The sequence below is a fragment of the Etheostoma cragini genome, chromosome 1 (assembly GCF_013103735.1).
Source record: "Etheostoma cragini isolate CJK2018 chromosome 1, CSU_Ecrag_1.0, whole genome shotgun sequence".
In the NCBI taxonomy this organism is placed as follows: domain Eukaryota; kingdom Metazoa; phylum Chordata; class Actinopteri; order Perciformes; family Percidae; genus Etheostoma; species Etheostoma cragini.
In genome coordinates, this window is record NC_048407.1 from 25,979,131 (window position 1) to 25,998,717 (window position 19,587).

Below are 19,587 nucleotides of genomic sequence, written 5' to 3' on the forward strand. Positions count from 1 at the left end.
ATAAGGACATACAGTGAATGATACAAATCTGACATAAAACATTGTAAAATGCTGATATCTGCCTCTGTGCCAAACAAAAGGACACACACACACACACACACACACACACACACACACACACACACACACACACACACACACACACACACACACACACACACACACACACACACACACACACACACACACACACACACTTAGATGACCATAGTAAAGCCCTCTAAACACGTAAGGGCTGCTCGCCACTCTCTTTAACCAGTAAAAACTGTGGTATCAGTCGTCCATTAGTTGCAGACAGGCGTCACAAATCGCTCATCACACTCACACTTGGATGTCCTGTCTTTCAGCATATCTTACATTGAAGTAAAGAGAAAATAAAAAGGAAACATGGAAAAGTAAGAATAAACTAACAGAAGGGCAATCAGTTTAGAGAAGTAGTGGGGGGGGAAACAAGGAAGGAGGCAGTAGATGAGGCCAGATGGCGTGAAAACAAAATTAAACAGGATTTGAAGGTATCAGCTAGCCAGTTTGCTAGGTGCGGGACCCTGGGGAGGGGGTACAGGCAGGGGACAGGTACTGTGAGGGGTGGGAGAGGTAATGTTACAGCTCTGAGATGTGAGTGGAGAGGGTCAGAGCGGGGAGGTGCTCCAGGGGACTGTTGAGGCTGTGAGTGCATCAGCCTGCAAGTTTACTGGCCACTAGAGAAGGTTTCCTCTGGGGCAGGTCCTGGGGGGTGGGGATGTGGTCCCCTGTGATCTCAGTCTTCTCCGGCGCAGCTGTCGGCAACTGCTTGTTCTTTATCTTGGCTTTAGCCATGTTGTAGTCTCCAGAGTCAAAGTACTTTTGCTGTAGAGAGACATAAGATTCACATCTTAAAGTGTGACCTATGAAAAATGAACACTTCAATCATTGCAAAAATAAATGAACTATTTTGAGTATGCAACATACACAGATTTACCGATTTCAATAAAATAGTACATTGCTTAAATCAATTTTAAAAGACTAATTTATTTTAGGCAGATGATAAAGAGAGCAAATGCCTAAAATAGTGATCTTTTTTTAAGGATACCCTGTGGAGTTTTTCAGCACCAGTAGTGCTATGCACTGGAGCAGCGTTTTTATGAGTAGGTCCTCATTTTTCTGTAGGAGGCACACGCACAAACAAGCATGCGTGCCACGTGATTCGATAATTTTTCAGTTGGTTCTGTTATCCTGCTCACTGACAGTTGGTAGAGGTAGTCTGGCTCAACGGATGAACATTGCTGGAATAAAGCCTTACATCTGGCACAGGATGTCTCTCCCCTCTCGTAATCTCTGCTATTGTGGCTGAAATGTAAATAAAGAAAATATTATTTGTGTTGTGATGCCCCGTCCTAAGCCGCCTGCCTGTCTTGTTCTGCAGGTACTAGGAGTGGGCGGGTAGGTGAAGCTGGGACGGTTGTCTGTACCAGGCCATCAGGGCGTGGTTTACAGAAGGCAAAACGGACTGCCCTCCTGGGAATGTTATTAGGCTTCGAGATGAACTGCGCCTGCATGTAAAGTGGACCAGAGCAGCTGGCAGCAGCCAGGGCAGTGACAAAAATCTGCGGTAAAGTCGGACAGTTTCCAGTCGATTCCTGCAGCCTTTAGGCTGAACAGGAAGTGACATAACCCCTGTGATCCGATTAAGATGGACACAAATCAAACCGGCATGCAACGGGCAGCAATTGCCGTGACCGATTCTGCGCAGACATGGCTCATCTTGAACAAGCCTTTTCTCTCAGCTGGGCCTTCTGCATCCATCTGAACGTTTTGTCCTTTGTTTCGTTTTCTACGAAATACAACACACCATACATTCACCCATCTACATGCTGCAAACCCGACTGATGTCTTTCACAGTAACATATTCCACCATTAAGCTTATATTTAGTAAGGTTGTGTTAATATGTCTAGTTAGTTTAAATGAACAACTTTTTGACTTATCTTGTGTGTGACCTCCCTTATGTTGCCGGCCTTAAGCCAGGTGGTAAGAGTGTTTTAGTTTTTTTTTTATTAATTTAATTGCAGATTATTCCACCGATTACTTAATCTAACAAAATGTCCAAAAAGGATGGCAAGTGCGCGTCAGAAAATATTCCAGAAACCTAAAGTGATAACTTCAAATTGCCTGTTTACTTTGGCCAGCAAAGAGGCTGCAAACTGTTGTAATGTTTTTTCCTAATTTCTCTTTGATAAATTAAGTGTTTACCACAATGGTCCACATGTCTATATATGTATAATCAATCATTCCAGCATACCAATATTATATCTTAAAATATATGGAGACAGTGTAATTATACACTCATGCTTACTTGAAACTGTCAGCAGGTGATGATTCAACGTTAGTCATTTGAGACTGTAGTTTGTGGTGTTGTTGATTTGTGTTGTGGTGTTTCTACAATGTTGGTTCTCAGTGATATAAATGCTATACTGCGGAAACCTCCAAAAAAGTGGACCTTGAGTTAATATTAATTTGGCAAACTGCTTTAGTTTAGGTACCATATCAAATGGAAACTGAATGTAAGTGCACTGCTACAAACAAAACATGACAATAGGTTTTAGAGACTAACTAAGCAAACTAAAAGTTTTGCAGAAAAAAAAAAGAGGAAATAACTCACCCCTTTCTGGAGCCGTTTGCGAAGCAGGTCAGAGCCCCCAGGTTTATTTCCTAAATTTGGGTATCTGGCCTTCAGTTTAGCCTCCTCTGACTTCTCAGGATTGATCACGTTGTCCGGAATCTGCTGAAAACAAGGAGAAGCATAAGGCATTCAAAGTTGGGGGAAACGTTATGCTCACATGCAGCGCCGCAAGAGCATTCTCCAGGCTACACTGAAACTATTCTCAGATGATGGCATGGCATAGAGAAAATCAGAATCAGCTTTAATGGATAAGTGAGTGTGAATACATAATTACAGGGGATTTGACTCTGGCTTTTATTGCTCTTAAAGTAAACAGACAAAAATAGACACAGCTAACAACAAATACAACGCTGAACAAGGTTAACTAGTTAACGTATACAGACATTTGATAACACTGTTGGATAAGAACCAAGCAATAGTTGTTAACTGCCTATTTCTAATAAAACTGGTTAAAACAACGTTAGCACCGAAGTAACGTTAATTAGATTTAAATATTCACCTGCCAGGGACAGTGTAAAACTAAAATTTGCTAGCTACAGGTTCAAATTACCGCTACTGCGTTTAATTGCGATCTGATTTCCAAAGTGACATAGCTGAACATAAAAGGAAATATTGGCTTTTGTTTTCTCGACAACAGTAGCCTCACAAAAGAGTAAAACGTAGACACCGTAGAGCTAACATGTTAACATGCTAACATGTCCCAACAGTTGAGTGGGTTGGAAAATTGGTTGGATTTGCAGTTAGCTAGCTAGCTAATGTGCTGTAACCGTAAAACACGGCAACAGTTTGTTGACAGTTGGGACAATAAGCTAGGTACCAAGCTAGCAGCACACGAAACGTCGGTAACGTTAGCTAAAGTTGAATACAATGACATTAGCTAACGGTACTATAACTAGCTAACGTTGGGCTTCAGGCCAGAGTAACGTTACTGCAATCTGTTGTTGCGCTCTAACGTCAACACATCCATGGTTACGCAAAGCTAACGTTAGCAGCTAAGCTAACTGTTACCCATTTTCCAGTGTGTGTGAATGTCATGATTTCGCTCGCCTAGCTTAGCATTTGCTAACAGAAGCTAGCGTCATCTCTTGACATTCACACAGACCATCCGAAACATTCATTATATTAGCAACCGAAACGGCTGGCCACCTAACCGTTAACGTAGCTAGCTTGTCGTTACGAAGTTTGACAGATAAAAATATAGCTGCATAGCTAGCTATCTAGCTCTATCAAGGGCTTCGCTAGTCGCCGGCTTCGGTTGTCATGTCAACAATAACGAGCGCGGATGAAGAAGCTAACGTTCAGCTATAAAACGTAGCATTAGCTATCTATGGCAAAGTCAGTGGTGCTGCAGCATAGATGTGGTGCTACAGCTGCTGCTAAACTGCTAACATTACCTTCTCGTCCACTGTTGTGATCTCGGTCGTCTGTGTTTCTTCGTTCTCCCCCGACATTTCTATGTTATCGTGACCTAAGACAAGAGAGATTGTTCAATAATTGAACAAGTGATCCACAAATCCCCTGCTCTTACTTTCCGTAACCATACGAGTCCTATCGAGCTCGCACTCCGCACAAGCAGCTATTACGTCACATGCGGAGACACCATGCGCGCCCACGTTCGGGCACTCCTGTAGTGCACATAGTCAGATTTTTTTTTTCTACCAGGCATACAGAACGATCAGCTGACGCATGTGCTGTAACACAAATCCTGATTGCAGAAAGATAATCCTTAGATCTTGAGGATGATTAATGCTGCACTGATGACCACAGTGTAGTTCAAGTTATGTGTTCCCTAACTGTTTTATTTATATTGTTCATTTGTTATTGCTCGCCGTTACCGTTTTTGGTCTTCTTTTAAGATCCCAATGACCATAATTGCAATTGCAGCTTTGTATGCCAAACTGACAGCAGTGCTCACCTACTTTTGTCAGCTGTTGTAGATTGCTGTGTGAAGTCTTGATGAGTGTGAAGTATGGCTGCTTTTAAGCTGCACCTCCCAGTAGTCAGGTTACATGCTGTGCTATGCAGAGACTACTATTCCTCTAAATATTCTTAAAACACTTTTGGGGGATGCAGTTTTGTCAAGTAAGCTTTTCCCCTCACATTTAAGCATACTATTTTGGACAAAACATTGTCATCTATAAGCATTTGCTACTGTAAAACATACTTTTTATGATGAACATTACTCCCACTTGCCATCATTGTTGGTCCACTTGTGTTAATTATGATAAAACCTATAACAATGTTGTAACTGTTATTAACATATGACCTATAGACAAAGGTGTCACTGGTAACATGCCTCACAACAGAAATAATATTGAGTCTTTGTTTACCAAAATGCTTCATGTAAGAATGTAGCTTTGCATTTAGAAATGTTATTTTTGTTGAAATACTCCCATGATTTCAAGTTTCAAGTTCTTTATTGTCATATAAAGATGTATCCATAAGATATTTCTGACTGGTATGTCATTTCAAAAACAACAGCTGAGCCACAGCTTTGTCGTTTTTGATCATATTGAGCAGTTTAGGAGAAGCAAAAATCTGTTGTGTTTTGTACCTTTCATTCCAGGATGTGACAGTATGGAGATGTAGTGGTCAGAAAAAACAATGGGGAAAAATAATAAACACAAAGAGACAGAGCATCTCTCAAGATTGCTTTAGCAGAGGTATAGTTTTTTTTTTCTTCAGATTTGAATATTAATGTCAAAAATACATACTATGATATACAGTTTGCACTACATCATCTTAGCATGACAGACGTCACAGGTAGTAACTGAAAATATTAATTTAAATATTAAATAAACCAATGGTAAGTAAACTAAAAGTGAATGTGTAAACACTAAACTAAGGTTACTCTTTCTATTGCGACACTTCCAATAAAGTGGTTCTGTAACAGTACAAAAGTATTAGAATATTACTATTTTCTGTTTCATTTCCAGTTATGAGAAAACAAATCCACAGTGCTCTTCTGATGTTCTGCTGTGATGACCACCCACGTTTTCTTCCAAAGGTGCTCCCTCTGCTCCGAGCTCACAGGAGAATCACAGGGTCAAAGGTAAATTCACTTTCAGTTCAATAAATCTAATCTTTTAGGATTTGAAACAAAATCTTTTACCATTAACTGGGCCTTGTATTGCATTTATGATGAAACTGAGGTTGAAAATGACTTCATTATGTTGAGTACAAGTCCAATCAAGATTTTTAATTTTAGTAAAAAGAGTCAAGTAGCCTAAACTTTGCTGAAATAATTTAAGTGTCTAACTTCTTCTGTAGATGATCACTGGTCTCTACTCTCCTGCCAGACGCTGGAGGGGATACACACAACAGCATGACAAAGATTGACCGATTATATCTGGTAAGGCCTTCTTAACCAGGAGAACAGGATCTGACACATACTCTACAACCATAACCTTTGACCCAACCTCTTTAATCCAGGGTTGTGCACTTAACAAAGAACATCATCTCTGGCGAGTCTCCCAGGCTCTTGGCCCCACCTTGTCAGTTCTGGGGTGACAGAAGGGATGAAACTTGAGATTTTGGGCACATGCCAGGTAAGTCCTGTTGACTGCAGTCCTTAAATTGCTTCTCTTTTAGGAGCCATTTATCTAGCCATGGGCTGCATAAGAGTCTATCGCTGGCATCACGGTGTGATTGAAGCTTCGGTGGTCGCCTGCCGGGTGGAGGAGGGAGGGAGTCAGGCCTCAGCAGCGTGGAGAGAATGGTGGGTCAATAGGGGATTCTGTGGTGGACTGGAGCTCATAGGCAGCTCCACTGTCCACCTCCATGGACTTCCTGGAAAACAGCAGACGGATGTCTCTATGGAGGTAGATCTTTCCAGACTTAGAACTCTGGAACCTGGTCAAAATAGGTGAGGAAGATAAAAGACAGAGAAGATAAATAATAGAGGGGAAACACCCCCCCTATAGAATATATAATTTAGTTTAGTGTGCACCAAAAATGACATAATGATAGCCAACTTACCTCAGATGAACGAGGTAGCGCAAGGTGCGTCCCTGGCCGAGGGGCTTCCTGCTGGTATGATTGTTTGTGTCACGGCGGACGGGAACAGAGAAGGTCCTCTGGCGAAGGAAGGTCTGGTGTCCAGCAGGCATGGCTCGTAGGTCGTACATCACAACAAACATCTTTACCACTGTCTTGTTGGGATTAAATAAGGTCTGAAAGGTATAACCAGAGAGCATAAGATGATTTAGACCACTTTCTGACTCTTTGTGGCCTGACTTTATCAGTCTATAACAAGAAAAAACCTTACAGGCTGTGAAAGATACATCGAAATGAAAACCACACTGTGCATATCATCCTTATAATGTATATAGAGGAAAATGGCTTTCAAATTCAGAAGTGTAAGCGAAAACATGCCCAAATTAGATGACTCTTTAACCACTAGGGGGTGTCCCTTTTCTTTAATCACTTGGTGTGATTTTTACCCCAGCCATGTGTACACAATGAAGCAGATGTTTAACAGAAGTACAAATTCATTCATAGATTCATACATCTATAATTTGTACAAAAAAAAACAACTATGGGGTTTCTTTACCACTTGAATGGTTCCTGATGGAGGTACACGGTAGCCCCTTTTGCCCAGGGACTCCAGGTTGATCACACCCTGTAAAAACACATTGGGACCACTGAATGTCACAAGCAGGCACACAAAGGTAATACACAGTTGAGCTCATACACACGTAAGAGGACAGTTGCAGCTTTCAGGCCAAGGCTTAGTCAGACAGGCTAGCAAAAACATAATTATTGATTGTATAACTAAAAAACTAAAACATCTCACCATATATGGTGAGGGAGCATTGTCGTCGGATACACTGTAGAATGACACCTCGACAGGCAAGGTCAGGTGACTAGGGCAGAAGGACCCGCTCGCTCCAACTTCTGCTGTGAAACCCTCCACTAACCCTAAAGGTTCTAGGCGGTAGTTCAGCACACACTCCTAGGGAAACACAATTTAATATCTTAATGTCATTTAATTTTTGTTTAAGTTGATAATTGAATTATGCAGATAAAAAACAGAATGAGAGAAAGTATGCTATTCTCAAACATGACGAATGGAAGACATGATTCTGAGTGCGTTTGTGTGTTATACCTCAAAGTTTCCCAGCAGACTGAGACTGGCAGGTGGAGCGCTGGCAATGAACAGCTGCTGTGACTCATCTATGTACCCCTCTTTCTTAAGACACACCCTGAAGCGTTAAAACACACACACACTTGATCAACTTGTTTTCAAGGCGACGTGTTTGAAAGAACATCTTCAGATGTTTACATGACAAGGATTCCTGGTATGTCTGAATAGACCTGCAATCAGGGCAAGATCAAATGATCTCAGACTGAATTCCATTTGTGTGTAACAAAGGAAACAAAATCTCAAAACGTTGGTAACTCTGAAGGAATGATAAAATCATGTATGGGTATGACATGTACTGGCATGACAATGGCTTTTACCAGCCACAGCCAAATTGACCAGAATTTGTCTAGTGGCTAAAATTAACTTTACACCCTGACAGACAAACTTTTTTGTGAAAACATTTTATTTTAATTAACCCTGATGGTCAAACTTTAAAACATCTGGTTTGTGCAGGTGGTGCCATGAAGCCGGTTCAGTTGTTGCTGCCATTTTGAGCAGAATGTGTGATTCTAGATGCAGCCGCAGTACAGAGAGCTTCAGCAGGTGGCAGCTTGAGAGGAGTAGTCAGCAGAACCGGGACCTAAACTCACCACCCAGAACAACACTCATTTTCTGATCTCTTAACCAGGGATGCACTGAATCCAGGATTCGGCCGAATAATGGGCTTTTTGACAGGTTTCGGCAGAACCTTAGAATTCTTTTCCCATCGAACCAAACCCTTTGCTGGTTGACGTAATGACGCCGCCGTTGATTACGGGAAGGTGTACGTACGTGTAGTGCTCAATGCAGTAGACTGTGAGAAAGTGAAAATGGAACTTGTGAGTAGAAAAAAGTACTGTTTGGCAGTACTTTCAGTCAAAAGAAGGCGTTTCAAGTCAAGCTACATGTTCAATTTGCAATGCTGTCTCGTGGTGGCAAGAACCCTAAACAACACACAACATGGCCGCTGTTAAAACATTTGTGTGTGAAACATCCGTAAGAATATGAGTTGTGGATGAATGAATTTACAGACAAGTTCAGGTATGGCAAAGGAAGGACAGTCCCAGTTGTTTACTTCATTCATGTGTTTACTGTGTTAATGGACTGATGGTTGGAGTAGGATTCGGTGTTCGGTGTCGGCAGAATCTTAACCAGTGGATTTGGTATTCGGCCAAACCCCCCAAAAATCTGGATTCGGTGCATCCCTACTCTTAACACACTGACAATAACAACATATCAAAACCAGATTGCCTTATTGGCACTCACATATAGTAACAGCTGAAATGTTGCATTGTGAGAAAAACACGTTTTAAAATGATAATGCATAGCGTGAGTAACTTTATCCAGATGGCACTATCATAAACAGATGGTGTGGGAGGTGGCTGCAAAACAAACACAACTCTTTCTCCAACTGTTACTACCATGGCATTAAACATGTCAAGTATCCTAACCTTATCCCCATGGACAAGTGGAAGAGTCATGAGTAAGAGTCTGGTAACTATAGTAAGACAAATGCCACTTGAGAAAATGTGTACCTTTTCCCAGAGGCCCAAGGCAAACCCTTGCAGCCAACCAGAGAGGTGTCCAGGTGAAAATAGCCCGTTTGATTCTTCCTCTGAGGAACCTGCATCACACACACACACACAGGACATGGACATGATTAACACAGAGCAACTGGCATAGTATCCAAGTTTAGAGCTTGGAGGACAAGATATCCGTTTCTTTTTTAAAGTATAAGACTCTTAAATAGAAATTTACAAGCATATGTTTGAGTTTTTAATGACAGGAAAAATAAATTTAACATCTCTCACTAAAACTATATTATCAAAATAGTTTCATCTATTGTAAACAAAAATAAAATAATGCATCATGAAGATACTCTGATTTCATCATATTAGCATGATTATATCTTGAGCAATCTGTATCATGATATGTACAGTATGTCAAAATACAGTATGTGTAGGGTTTCAGTGTGTGAGCGAGACCAATAGGAAGGCAGGAAACTGTGATGATCTGGGAGTGTGGCAATCTGAAAAACTTAATGAAACAGCCACATGATAAGGCAGGGATGATTAACGTGACTCATCTGTTGATGTGTGTGTGTTTCTGTGTGTACATTAACCTCTGCAAACAACTCAGCGGACAGGAAACAGCAATAAAAACAGCTGCAAGATATTTTAAAGTCTCTTGACAACAAACATTCACAGGCCCACTTCTTACACTTGTTAAAGTAATCTGAGTAATTCTTCAGATGGCTTGAAATAAAGGGTAGGTAGTGTGATGTTATGACAAACACAACTGCATGGACAATGACTGAGTCAGTGAGTGTTTGTGACTGTGAGCCTCTAGGTAGAAAGTTTTATCTCAACATTAATCACTGGGAAGATGAGAGTGTGTTTCTTACAGGGCTGGAGAGCAGAGGCAGGCCAGTACATGGGTGGAAGGCCTTGGTCGCCGTGGCGTCTAATGAGTGGCGATTCTGTTTCTTACAGCTGTTGCAGGGGCGCAGCGGGGAGGGGCTGTGAGCTCTCTGGAGCACAGAGATGGACAGAGATTTGGACAGTTATCAAACTAAATAATCTGTTCTCATATATCATACGCCGTCTGGAGTACCACCTGCTCCCAGTAAAACACGCAATAAAACTAAGCAGTGTCTAAATGAGGAGGTCCATTCCAGTTTGACATGTTACATTTGAAAACATGTTTTGACTGTAGTTACACAATTAATTGCAAACCGTAGTTTAGAATATGCCTTAAAATATTAGCATTTTGGGCTACTGCAAGTAGCTGGTTGTCTTTGCTTGGCACAAACACTGAAAATAGCAGACTAAAAGAAATCCCTGCTCCCAGACACAAAAATGTCCCTTTGTAAAAAGATTATTTTGTAAAGAGTTAACAAACAAGATGTTACATTATTTTTCTGAGCTTTAGGGATGGGGAGGAATCAGAGGATTTCAGACAGAGCCAGGCCAGCTTTTTCACCGTTTCCAGTCTTTGTGCTAAGCTAACTGGCTGCTGGCTGTAGCTTCATATTTACAGACATGAGAGTGGTATCCGTCTTCTCTTAACTAAATACAGCAAATATGCATATTTGCTAAAATGGTGAACAATTTGTTTTGTTAATGATGCAGTTGAAACGCGCCTCTTTTAAACCGGGCATGACAAACAAAAAATTAGTAAATTGTCTATCACTCGAAGGTTTATGGGCAAAAATAACCCTTTAAAATGTCCTTACCAGGACAGTAGAAGGGGGGGTCATGTCCGGAGTCAGGTCTGGAATGGAGGTGTTAGAGCACCCAGACAACGAAGGTGCCTGGTTCTCATCCTGCAGGGCAGAGGCCTGGGCTGATGCACAGGACTGCATCTGGGACTGAAGCTGAGGCTGAGGCTTGCTGTGGTTGTGGCTTATGTTACAGTTCATTGCTGGGCTACCATCATTGCAAGTCCAACTAAAGATCTGGGCATTCCTTGGGCTGTTCTCAAGGACAGTGGAGGCCGATTGGGCTTCATGGCTGCTGGGTGTCCGGACTCCAAGCTTTTCCTGTGGGGGAGTTCGTAAACAGTGACCAGCCTGGGCATAGGACTGGCCTTTGAATGAGGGTTCTTCAAGTGTAAAGTAAGCACCATTTTGGGCCCGGGGAGAATGGCATTCGGCCCCCGGATCTACCTGGGGCTTTTCTGTGCAAACGGGCGGGTGTGTGGCAGCGGTGCGACTGCTGCCTTTGTGAGGTTCATGGCTGGGTATGTGGCCATTGGTGGCAGTGTGTGAGGCTTGTGGGATGTGTGTGGTGTGTGAGTATGTGCGGACCGTGTGTGTGACTGTTGTTGTGTGTGTGTGGTGCAGATGGCTGCCGCTCCTGCTATGCCTTGGGGACAGAGAGGGGACAGACAGTCTCTCCTGGATGAGTCTAGTTATGTCTTGCACTGCCTGGGCAATCAGGGAGCTGTCTCTCTCCCTGTCTTTTTCCCTGTCTTTTTCCTTTTCCTTCTCTCTCTTCCTCTCTCCATTCCTCTCATCCTCTCTGTCTCTTATCTCAGTCATTTTCAGCTTCCTACATGCTGCAGGTTTAGGGGAGGAGCTCTCCCGTTTGTTAAAAGAAGGGTCAGTCACAGGTGTGTTGAAGGGGCTGGACCACACACGGCCCACCGACTCATAGGGTGGTACCTCTGGCTCTTTGGTCTTACTGGCAGTTATGTCATCATGGTTACTGCCCCACATGGCTTTGGGAGGGTTGTCAGAAGCAAAAAGGCCGGGAGGGAGTGGCGGTGCCGTGGGGTCACAGAAATTGAGCCTCTGTGCGATGCGGGCAATAACTTCCTGTCTCTCCTGCAGTAGGGAGCCAATCAGGGGGTTTGTCTCGGTTGCAGCCCTTGGGGAGGGGCAACGGGGTGGTTCGGCCAAGGAAAAGTTCTTAAAAGCTCTCAGTGGCTCAGGGATGGGCGCCTTTGACCTATCATTGCTGTTAGTCCCAGAACCATAGTCCTCCACTTGTGTCGGGTCAGATGAACCATTAAGAGCCGAGTAAAGCCACTTCCCAGCTTTACTTGTGGCAAGTGGAGAGGGGGAATGGGAGTGGGAGCGGGAGGGCGTGGGGGAGTGCGAGGACCTGTGGTACAGTGGGGAGCCCTGACATTGCGGGATGTTGACCTGCGGAAGTTCTCCATTCAGATACGTGTGGTCCTCACCAGGCTCCTGGCTCTTCTTGCTGTAAGGAGGGGGGACAGCAGTGTGGGGAAGGCTATTAATGGGGATGTTGTTGATGGGGAGATTAGAAATGGGTAATCCATTGAGCAGAAGGCCAGACATGGAGTTGGAGCTCTTGCTGTACATGTTAGAGTTGTGAAGGAGGTTGTCTTTGCTGGGGTCCTGGCTCTTTTTGTGGGTGGCCAGGCCTCCATGGCTGTTGAGGTTTGGGTTGAGACTGGGGGTCTTGCTGTAAAGTGGTGGCAGACCTGTGTGGATGCTGCAGGCCAGAGTGGGGTACGTGGGTTGGCGGGGGAGAGACTGGACGCGAACCTGCAGTGCAACACTCTGGGATACATTGGGGACTGGGAAAATGTGTTCTGAGGGCGGCTGGGAAAACTGCCACACCAACTCCTCATCAGCAGCACTGATCCTGTTTGACAGACAGTGAGAGAGCTTTAATTAAGACGCCATTGTTAACTTTAACATCTCAATATATCAAGGAATCGTCTGAGCCTTTAGAGATACCGTTTTAATTCATCTGACTCAATTTTCAAAACAGCACACAAGGTTAACACCTTATATATACATTTGAAAAGAATACCACATTAGAAGTTTTCTGTAGCTGTGATAATCTGGTCCAACAGCCTTAGTGAAAAGTCTTAAGACCACCAGTGTCAAAGCCTTCAGTGTGTTATTCAGAGTATTATGTCTGACCTGTACAGGATGTTTCTCGGGACAATACCATGGGAGGCGCTGAGCCAGGCGCTGAGCTGGGAGAAGAAAACGTAGGATCGAACAGCCAACAGCAGGGTCTTCTCCTCAATGAAACGATCACCGCTTCTATTAAAAACACAGTTAAAAAGAGGTGGAAATGTGCCAGTATGTCAGGTTAATAAGAAAACAGTGTTCCCTGTGCCTGCACGTCAGTAAGAAAGCGGGCCAATTTGTAAGGCTAATGAACCCTCTGAGTGCCAAGCCAATTAGTTTTATAATTATTTTATCACGTATTATATTTTGAGTCTTGTCATTTTATTTAATTTAAGAAACGTCAAAACCTGCACTGAATTTATTATGAATGCATTAAACACAAAAAAGTGGTGATTTCACAGCTCTTGTGAAGGTTTATATGATTTTTGGGGGCTAAATGTGTTTCAGAAATAGCAATATATAGAAGTATAATATAGTAATGTATCTAAAATTGCGTGACATCTACTACTGTTTCAGTTTAGGTATTTTCAACCTCTATTTTTTTGCATTTTGTTGTACTTCAACAAAAGGTAAAAATAGAGGTATTTGAAGTCATATCAAAGTAAGAAGGGTGTGTTAAGGCATTAGTTGGGGAAACAATCAAGATAACCACAGCAATGGATGATGGGAGGAGGCAGCAACCTTGGAAATACAACATACAACATCCCCTATTTCCCTTGTAAACAGACTCTTAACTTAATGTTGGTGAGTAACTGTAGTCTCCTTTGTGTCCATATAGCTATACAAGATCATGTGTGTATATAGTGTGTGTGTGTGTGTGTGTGTGTGTGTGTGTGTGTGTGTGTGTGTGTGTGTGTGTGTGTGTGTGTGTGTGTGTATATATATATATATATATATATATATATATATATATATATATATATATGTATATATATATATATTTTTTTTATTATTATTATAAAACTATACTATTACTATGTTATATTATATATTACTTACTGTCTTGGAACTGACTGCAGGGTCCATCTCTCCAGCAGCAGAGCATCTTGCTTGATGACCGGGTCACTGATGGGGTCACTTGGGGGGCACTCATCCCCATAGCAACAGTCTGGCAGGAGCATGACCTCGATCATGATGGGGATGCTGTTCCTCCAAAGCAGGACAACCTCCGAATGGGTTTGCCTTGCCTGCCGACACTGAAAACAAACACACACATACACACACACACCCACGGACAAAGGTGTGGGGTTAGTGTTCATTAGTGAATGTCAACACCAGGACCTTTAAATTTAGGGGCAAATCAGATGGACCCAAAGAGAGCATCACTTAGAACAGAATTTCTCAGTGATTTTATTTACTGCAGGCCACATCTCAGTTTTATATATATATATAAATAAACCTATATGGTGTATTAAATGTACCATAAAATACAATCATTCCTAATATCTTAACAACAAACAATGTTTCAAATAAGCATCCCATTTCATAAGTGGGCCTCAGTTAACGCTCATCATTTTAGTTATGCAAATGTAGCAACAACAACTTTGAGTAAAATGAGAAGAGACTGCCTCCTGTTCACAAAGACATGAGAGGCTGTGTGCAAGATGTGTGTGTACCTGGGGCAGTTTGTCGCTGCATTCGTGCTTGTGAAGAGGCGGCATGGCTGACTGGGCTGGTGGACAGTGCAGCCCCTCGGTTCTACCCTTCACAGAATATTCTGGTGTCCTTCCTTCTGTGATGAGCAGGGTCAGGAACACCAGGAACTCCTCCGCATCATACTCAAAAAACTCCTCGGTTGCATCTAGGCAAGGAAGAGAAACAGATGGTCAGCATATCTTTTCAAATCACTTCACATCTAAACAGAAAAACCAGGAACTAATTGGAGGAAAGTAACAAGTAAACTACTTATTTGCCTATGCGGTGAGCCTGTGACAGATACCGGAGGAGATGGAAAATGCCATCAGTGAGCCACCTGTATTGACATGATAAGCACATGAATGCCTGAATGTTTTTTCCTAAGCAGGTACAGTATGTCTATTTAACTTTGGCAGGAAAGACTTGTTTAGAGAAGGGGTGTGGGGGAAGGCAGCAAATGACACAACTTCAGAGGCATAAATTTAGAACTCCCACGTCAGCTAAGCAGAGGCGTGAAGCCACACACTGTCTACTCCCTCACTTATACAGCACACACTTGTGCATTAAAAGATAGACAAAACTGACAGTGACGTCATTTACACTCATTGACAAAACATTTGCAAACAAATACTCGACAACATGACAACAGTATAAAGTGGAGTCAAGCTGCACCCCCCGGTGCTCCACTAACTTTGCCAGGGTGGGATAGGGCGGGGTTGACAAAGTGTCTACTAGGACCTGGCAGAACAGAGAGCTGAGTCAACCTTTAACCATTCAGGAATAGGCTTTCCTTCTGAATCCACAGCAAGACTCTGCTGTTCAATTGTCCTTTTATGTGAAAGCAGATAGACGACAACAAGCACAAGTAATAATCTGCTGGCTGTCGCATTCAAATTAAAGCTCATGCTGAGCCACTCTGCTGTGCACCAATATTTACAATAACTAATTTTATAGCAGTTTTTACAAAGGCCCATCTTGGCCTGGCAGGAGAAAAACTGACGACCTGTGGCTCGTCAGATCTTATTAACACAATTAACTAAATCATGGTCTGTTTGGGTTGTAATTGAAGCTTAGATCTAAAGTAGGGATGGGCCTATTTTTAGCAGACGGTTGAAGAGCCTGTCTTAGCGCCCTAACTCCCGTGCTCCCTCCAGAGAAAACTCAGAGAATTCCGCAGGTCAGCTGATATACAGCAGTTCTGAAAATCACAGCTTTCTTTCTTTACAGCACACAAGCAAAAACAATGTCGTACATAAGGTGCCTGCCCTACAATCTCAATCTCTCCTCCTGTCTTCATTTAAATTAAATTCAAACAAATAGTAGGTCACAGTTACGTGGATACCTTTTATGTTTTAATCATTTTTGAGGATGTCAGGTCCTCATAAGGCTAGAAATATAAAATACACACACCCTGTCCTCCTCCCACCAGAGCCAGGCTGGCTTGAATAGAGTCCCTCTCAGCTGGCTCTGCAGAAGTGTGAGCTACGAGCGGCTGTTGTATGTGTATTGCAGTCAGCCAACCAGTCACGCACATTCCTCTCAGGGAACTCCTCCTACATGCCTCTGAGCTGCTGCTGCACGTGGAGAGAGGCGCAGTCCAACACAAAACATGAGGAGGGAGGGGGGATGAGGGAGGGGGGTTGTAGGCTGAATGACTGCAGGGTGAAAGAGATGGAGGCTATGTTCAGGGACAATCTCCTTTTCTTCATGGGGTAGAATCGGAAAAGCTTGAACAAAGGCAGCAAGAGACCAACAGTTAGAGAGGAAAGGGAGCCATAGACAGACCAGAGGGAGGAATATATGACAAAGGTCACAGAGTCCATCACCTTTACATGATGGTTGGCTTGAATGCACTGAAAATATAGCAGTGTGTTGCAGTTGATATATATTCCTAGTCCGCACTGGGAGAGGCTCCCGTTCCTGGTCCTATCAGGGGATTTGGGCTAAAGGTGACACTCCATGAAAGAGGCAAGGAGCAATAGAGAAAGGAAGCATGGATAGCTTAAAGGGGGAGGTAAAAGAGTGATTAGGGGAGCAGCGGAAAACAGCATCAGAGCGGGGAGTTCAACATATACTCTCCCTTCAACACATAAACACACTGCACACACAGACAAATGTACACACAGAGTCCTAGTCATGTGTGTGCAGTGGGTGTCAAATTGCTGCTTCCTAAGAAAGGCTAACCCAGGAATACTTGCCTAGAGCACATATAACAAAAACACATATGAAGGCAGTGATAAATAGGCACCATCTTCAGACATATGAACACACTGAAAACAGGCACACACACACAAAGTGCAGAACAAAGGACTAGTAATGGAGGCTTTGGTTAAGGAGCCCTGCCCATAGATGAGAGCCGTCATTCTTTAGGGCGTGATTGAATAAAACACACACACACACACACACACACACACACACACACACACACACACACACACACACACACACACACACACACACACACACACACACACACACACACACACACACACACACACACACACACACACACACACACACACACACACACACACACACACACACACACACACACACACACACACACACACACACACACACACACACACAAAATCAGGATTCAAGACATAAAAGGCAGATAAGTAGGAAACCTTTCCATAGACATTAAAAGAGAGAGATGCATTCAAAATGCAGAAGCACTTTTACAGAATTGAGAGCTAGTTTTGTCCTTTTTCAACAACTTGAAGTTATCAATACAAACATTCTGATTGTAATATTTAAGAAAAAAAAGTGTTATTTCACCTTGACGCAGGAATCAGAGTCCATTCACTTTCCTCTGTAATGTTTTTAATCCATACTTTTGGAACAAACAGTTAATGTAATTTAGGATTTATGTAACAATCTGGATTGTTTAGCAATCATTAAGCCTCACAAGAAGGGTTCAATGTTCACTCCTGATTTCTGCTTTTTGTCCCCTCCTCCTCTCTTTCCCATGGATCCGTGACCAATCCAATCACACCTCTCCATCTCTTGAAAATATGGCTCTCATCAATCTATATTTGTACTATTTGAATACATGTGCAACTTGCGTATTTTCTCTCTTTCTCCCATTTGTTTTGAGCCTTGGGTCTCTTTGTCTGCACTGCTTGTACATGATGTAATTTAGTCTGTTTCTAGTCAAACCCAGTGGTAACTCTACTGGGCCCATGCATTCAGTTAGAGAAGTACCATAGCAACTTCTAAGAATGCTTGAGAAATGCAAACAGAAAAAAACATTTAAATCAGAAAAAATAATCAGGTTTAGTTCCGCTGTTTAAGGGGCTTTGCTGATACATCCTGCACTTTACGAACCCAAACCCAAGTATATAACAGACAATGAAACATTGATTTGTGTCTTTTTCATGTGCGTGTGACCACTCTCCTCCATCTCTCAATAATGTGTGATGTGAATTATGTAACAGGTCGAATTTAAGTCCAGGCGTCTTATTTTTAGACCTGTGACCTGCCACAAAGTGCAGCAGGAGTCCCACAAACAGGCACACACACACACACACACACACACACACACACACACACACACACACACACACACACACACACACACACACACACACACACACACACACACACACACACACACACACACACACACACACACACACACACACACACACACACACACACACACACACACACACACACACCTCAGCTGTCTCTGTGTCCTTTGGCCAACAGTTTAGTATAGGTCATGTGGGATGGAAAAAGGCCTAGAGGACAAGAGTGGAGTGGTCAGCCTTGGTAGCAGTCACAGTGTTCAGAGTAAACACAGCATGGTACACATTGACACACACTTCGGAGTGATTTATCATTACCTAAAACCTGTCAGAGAGGTGACTGAAGAAGTCTTACATGCCAATTCCTGGTGTTTATGACAGTGATGGTGATTCTGAAGCTTGTAAGTTAAATACATTTTGCTGGATTAAATGTTCACATTTTGCACGCAGTATGCAGCGTGTCTGTTGACAGAGGGACAGATGGGAAGATGGAGAGAAGGAGAGAGAGTGGCACAAAGTGGGAGACAGACACAAACATTCGTATGATCTGACCCATTAATCTGTGTACTGTGGCCACACAATCACTGCATGGTTGGCCCTCTTTCTATAGCAAAAGCTGCTCTGCTTTCTGCACATACACTCAAACATTCAACCACATATACTCACAGCAAACTGAAATACTGTGCAAGTAGCCATATGAGAAAAAACACCTCCTCTGTGAATGAAGCAGAGAAAACAGCTAGACTCTTGCTAGTCTTTCTTCATTAGCGATGTGCCTGTGTTGGGGGACTGGAGAGACAAAAGCCAGCAGCAGAGGAGAAAAGCAAGAGTCACAGATCAAAGTCTCAGCAGGAACACAACACTGTTGATCAAAGACTAAGTGTAACACACAGACATATCAGATAAAATAGCCTACTACAGGGCAGCAACCATGGATAGACAAAACATATGGGAAAGAGAAAAGGTCTACACACATGTGATATACAAATATACAAGCCTAAAAATCAAATTAATTTAAAGGTGTGAAAAAAATAAACAATTTAAAGAATGGCTAGTACACTTGCAACTGCTTCGGTCCAGTTCAAACAGTGGGCAAGATTGGCTGTGAAAGTAAATAAATAACTTGGCAAGATACTAAAGCCCCTAACTGCTCCACTGGGGATGAGTCCATTTTCAAAAGATGAAAACATGACAAAACTAAGAGAACTAAGATAACTGGATCAATTCCTTAATTAAAGACAA

The 19,587-nt window shown here is 42.7% G+C and overlaps 2 protein-coding genes across 4 annotated transcripts in view; both read right to left on the reverse strand.

The window, feature by feature from the left end:
- Positions 1–179: 179 nt before the first annotated feature.
- LOC117946180 (cAMP-regulated phosphoprotein 19-A-like) lies at positions 180–4,303 on the reverse strand. 2 transcript variants are annotated; one of them, XM_034874113.1, is made up of 3 exons: positions 4,052–4,303; positions 2,637–2,756; positions 180–846 (listed from the first exon to the last, which is right to left on the reverse strand). In XM_034874113.1, exons 1-3 carry the CDS (start codon positions 4,106–4,108, stop codon positions 676–678), a joined length of 348 nt encoding a protein of 115 aa, XP_034730004.1. In that variant the 5' UTR covers positions 4,109–4,303; the 3' UTR covers positions 180–675. The 2 variants fall into 2 exon arrangements, with proteins under 2 accessions (XP_034730004.1, XP_034729995.1); XM_034874104.1 differs by having other exon boundaries at positions 2,637–2,759; positions 4,052–4,266.
- Positions 4,304–5,060: 757 nt separating this feature from the next.
- fam214a (family with sequence similarity 214 member A) overlaps positions 5,061–19,587 on the reverse strand; it is a 29,887-nt gene continuing 15,360 nt past the window's right edge. The window contains exons 1-12 of one of the 2 annotated variants that reach the window (XM_034874052.1): positions 16,223–16,361; positions 14,794–14,978; positions 14,177–14,373; positions 13,184–13,309; positions 11,018–12,899; positions 10,187–10,312; positions 9,318–9,406; positions 7,765–7,861; positions 7,453–7,611; positions 7,210–7,278; positions 6,636–6,829; positions 5,061–6,509 (exon numbers count right to left, since the gene is read on the reverse strand). In XM_034874052.1, coding sequence (XP_034729943.1) covers positions 6,356–6,509; positions 6,636–6,829; positions 7,210–7,278; positions 7,453–7,611; positions 7,765–7,861; positions 9,318–9,406; positions 10,187–10,312; positions 11,018–12,899; positions 13,184–13,309; positions 14,177–14,373; positions 14,794–14,978; positions 16,223–16,346 — 3,402 coding nt within the window. In that variant the 5' untranslated portion in view covers positions 16,347–16,361 and the 3' untranslated portion in view covers positions 5,061–6,355. Of the gene's footprint in view, positions 6,510–6,635; positions 6,830–7,209; positions 7,279–7,452; positions 7,612–7,764; positions 7,862–9,317; positions 9,407–10,186; positions 10,313–11,017; positions 12,900–13,183; positions 13,310–14,176; positions 14,374–14,793; positions 14,979–16,222; positions 16,362–19,587 lie in introns of those variants that run through there. The other variant, XM_034874060.1, reaches the window with a different exon arrangement.

Coding starts and splice junctions, on each gene's coding strand:
- LOC117946180 (XM_034874104.1), bottom strand. CDS start 4,108: ATGTCGGGGGAGAACGAAGAAACACAGACGACCGAGATCACAACAGTG. Junction 2,760..4,051: donor TCACAACAGTGGACGAGAAG/GTAATGTTAGCA, acceptor CCTTGTTTTCAG/CAGATTCCGGACAACGTGAT. Junction 847..2,636: donor GCAAACGGCTCCAGAAAGGG/GTGAGTTATTTC, acceptor GTCTCTCTACAG/CAAAAGTACTTTGACTCTGG.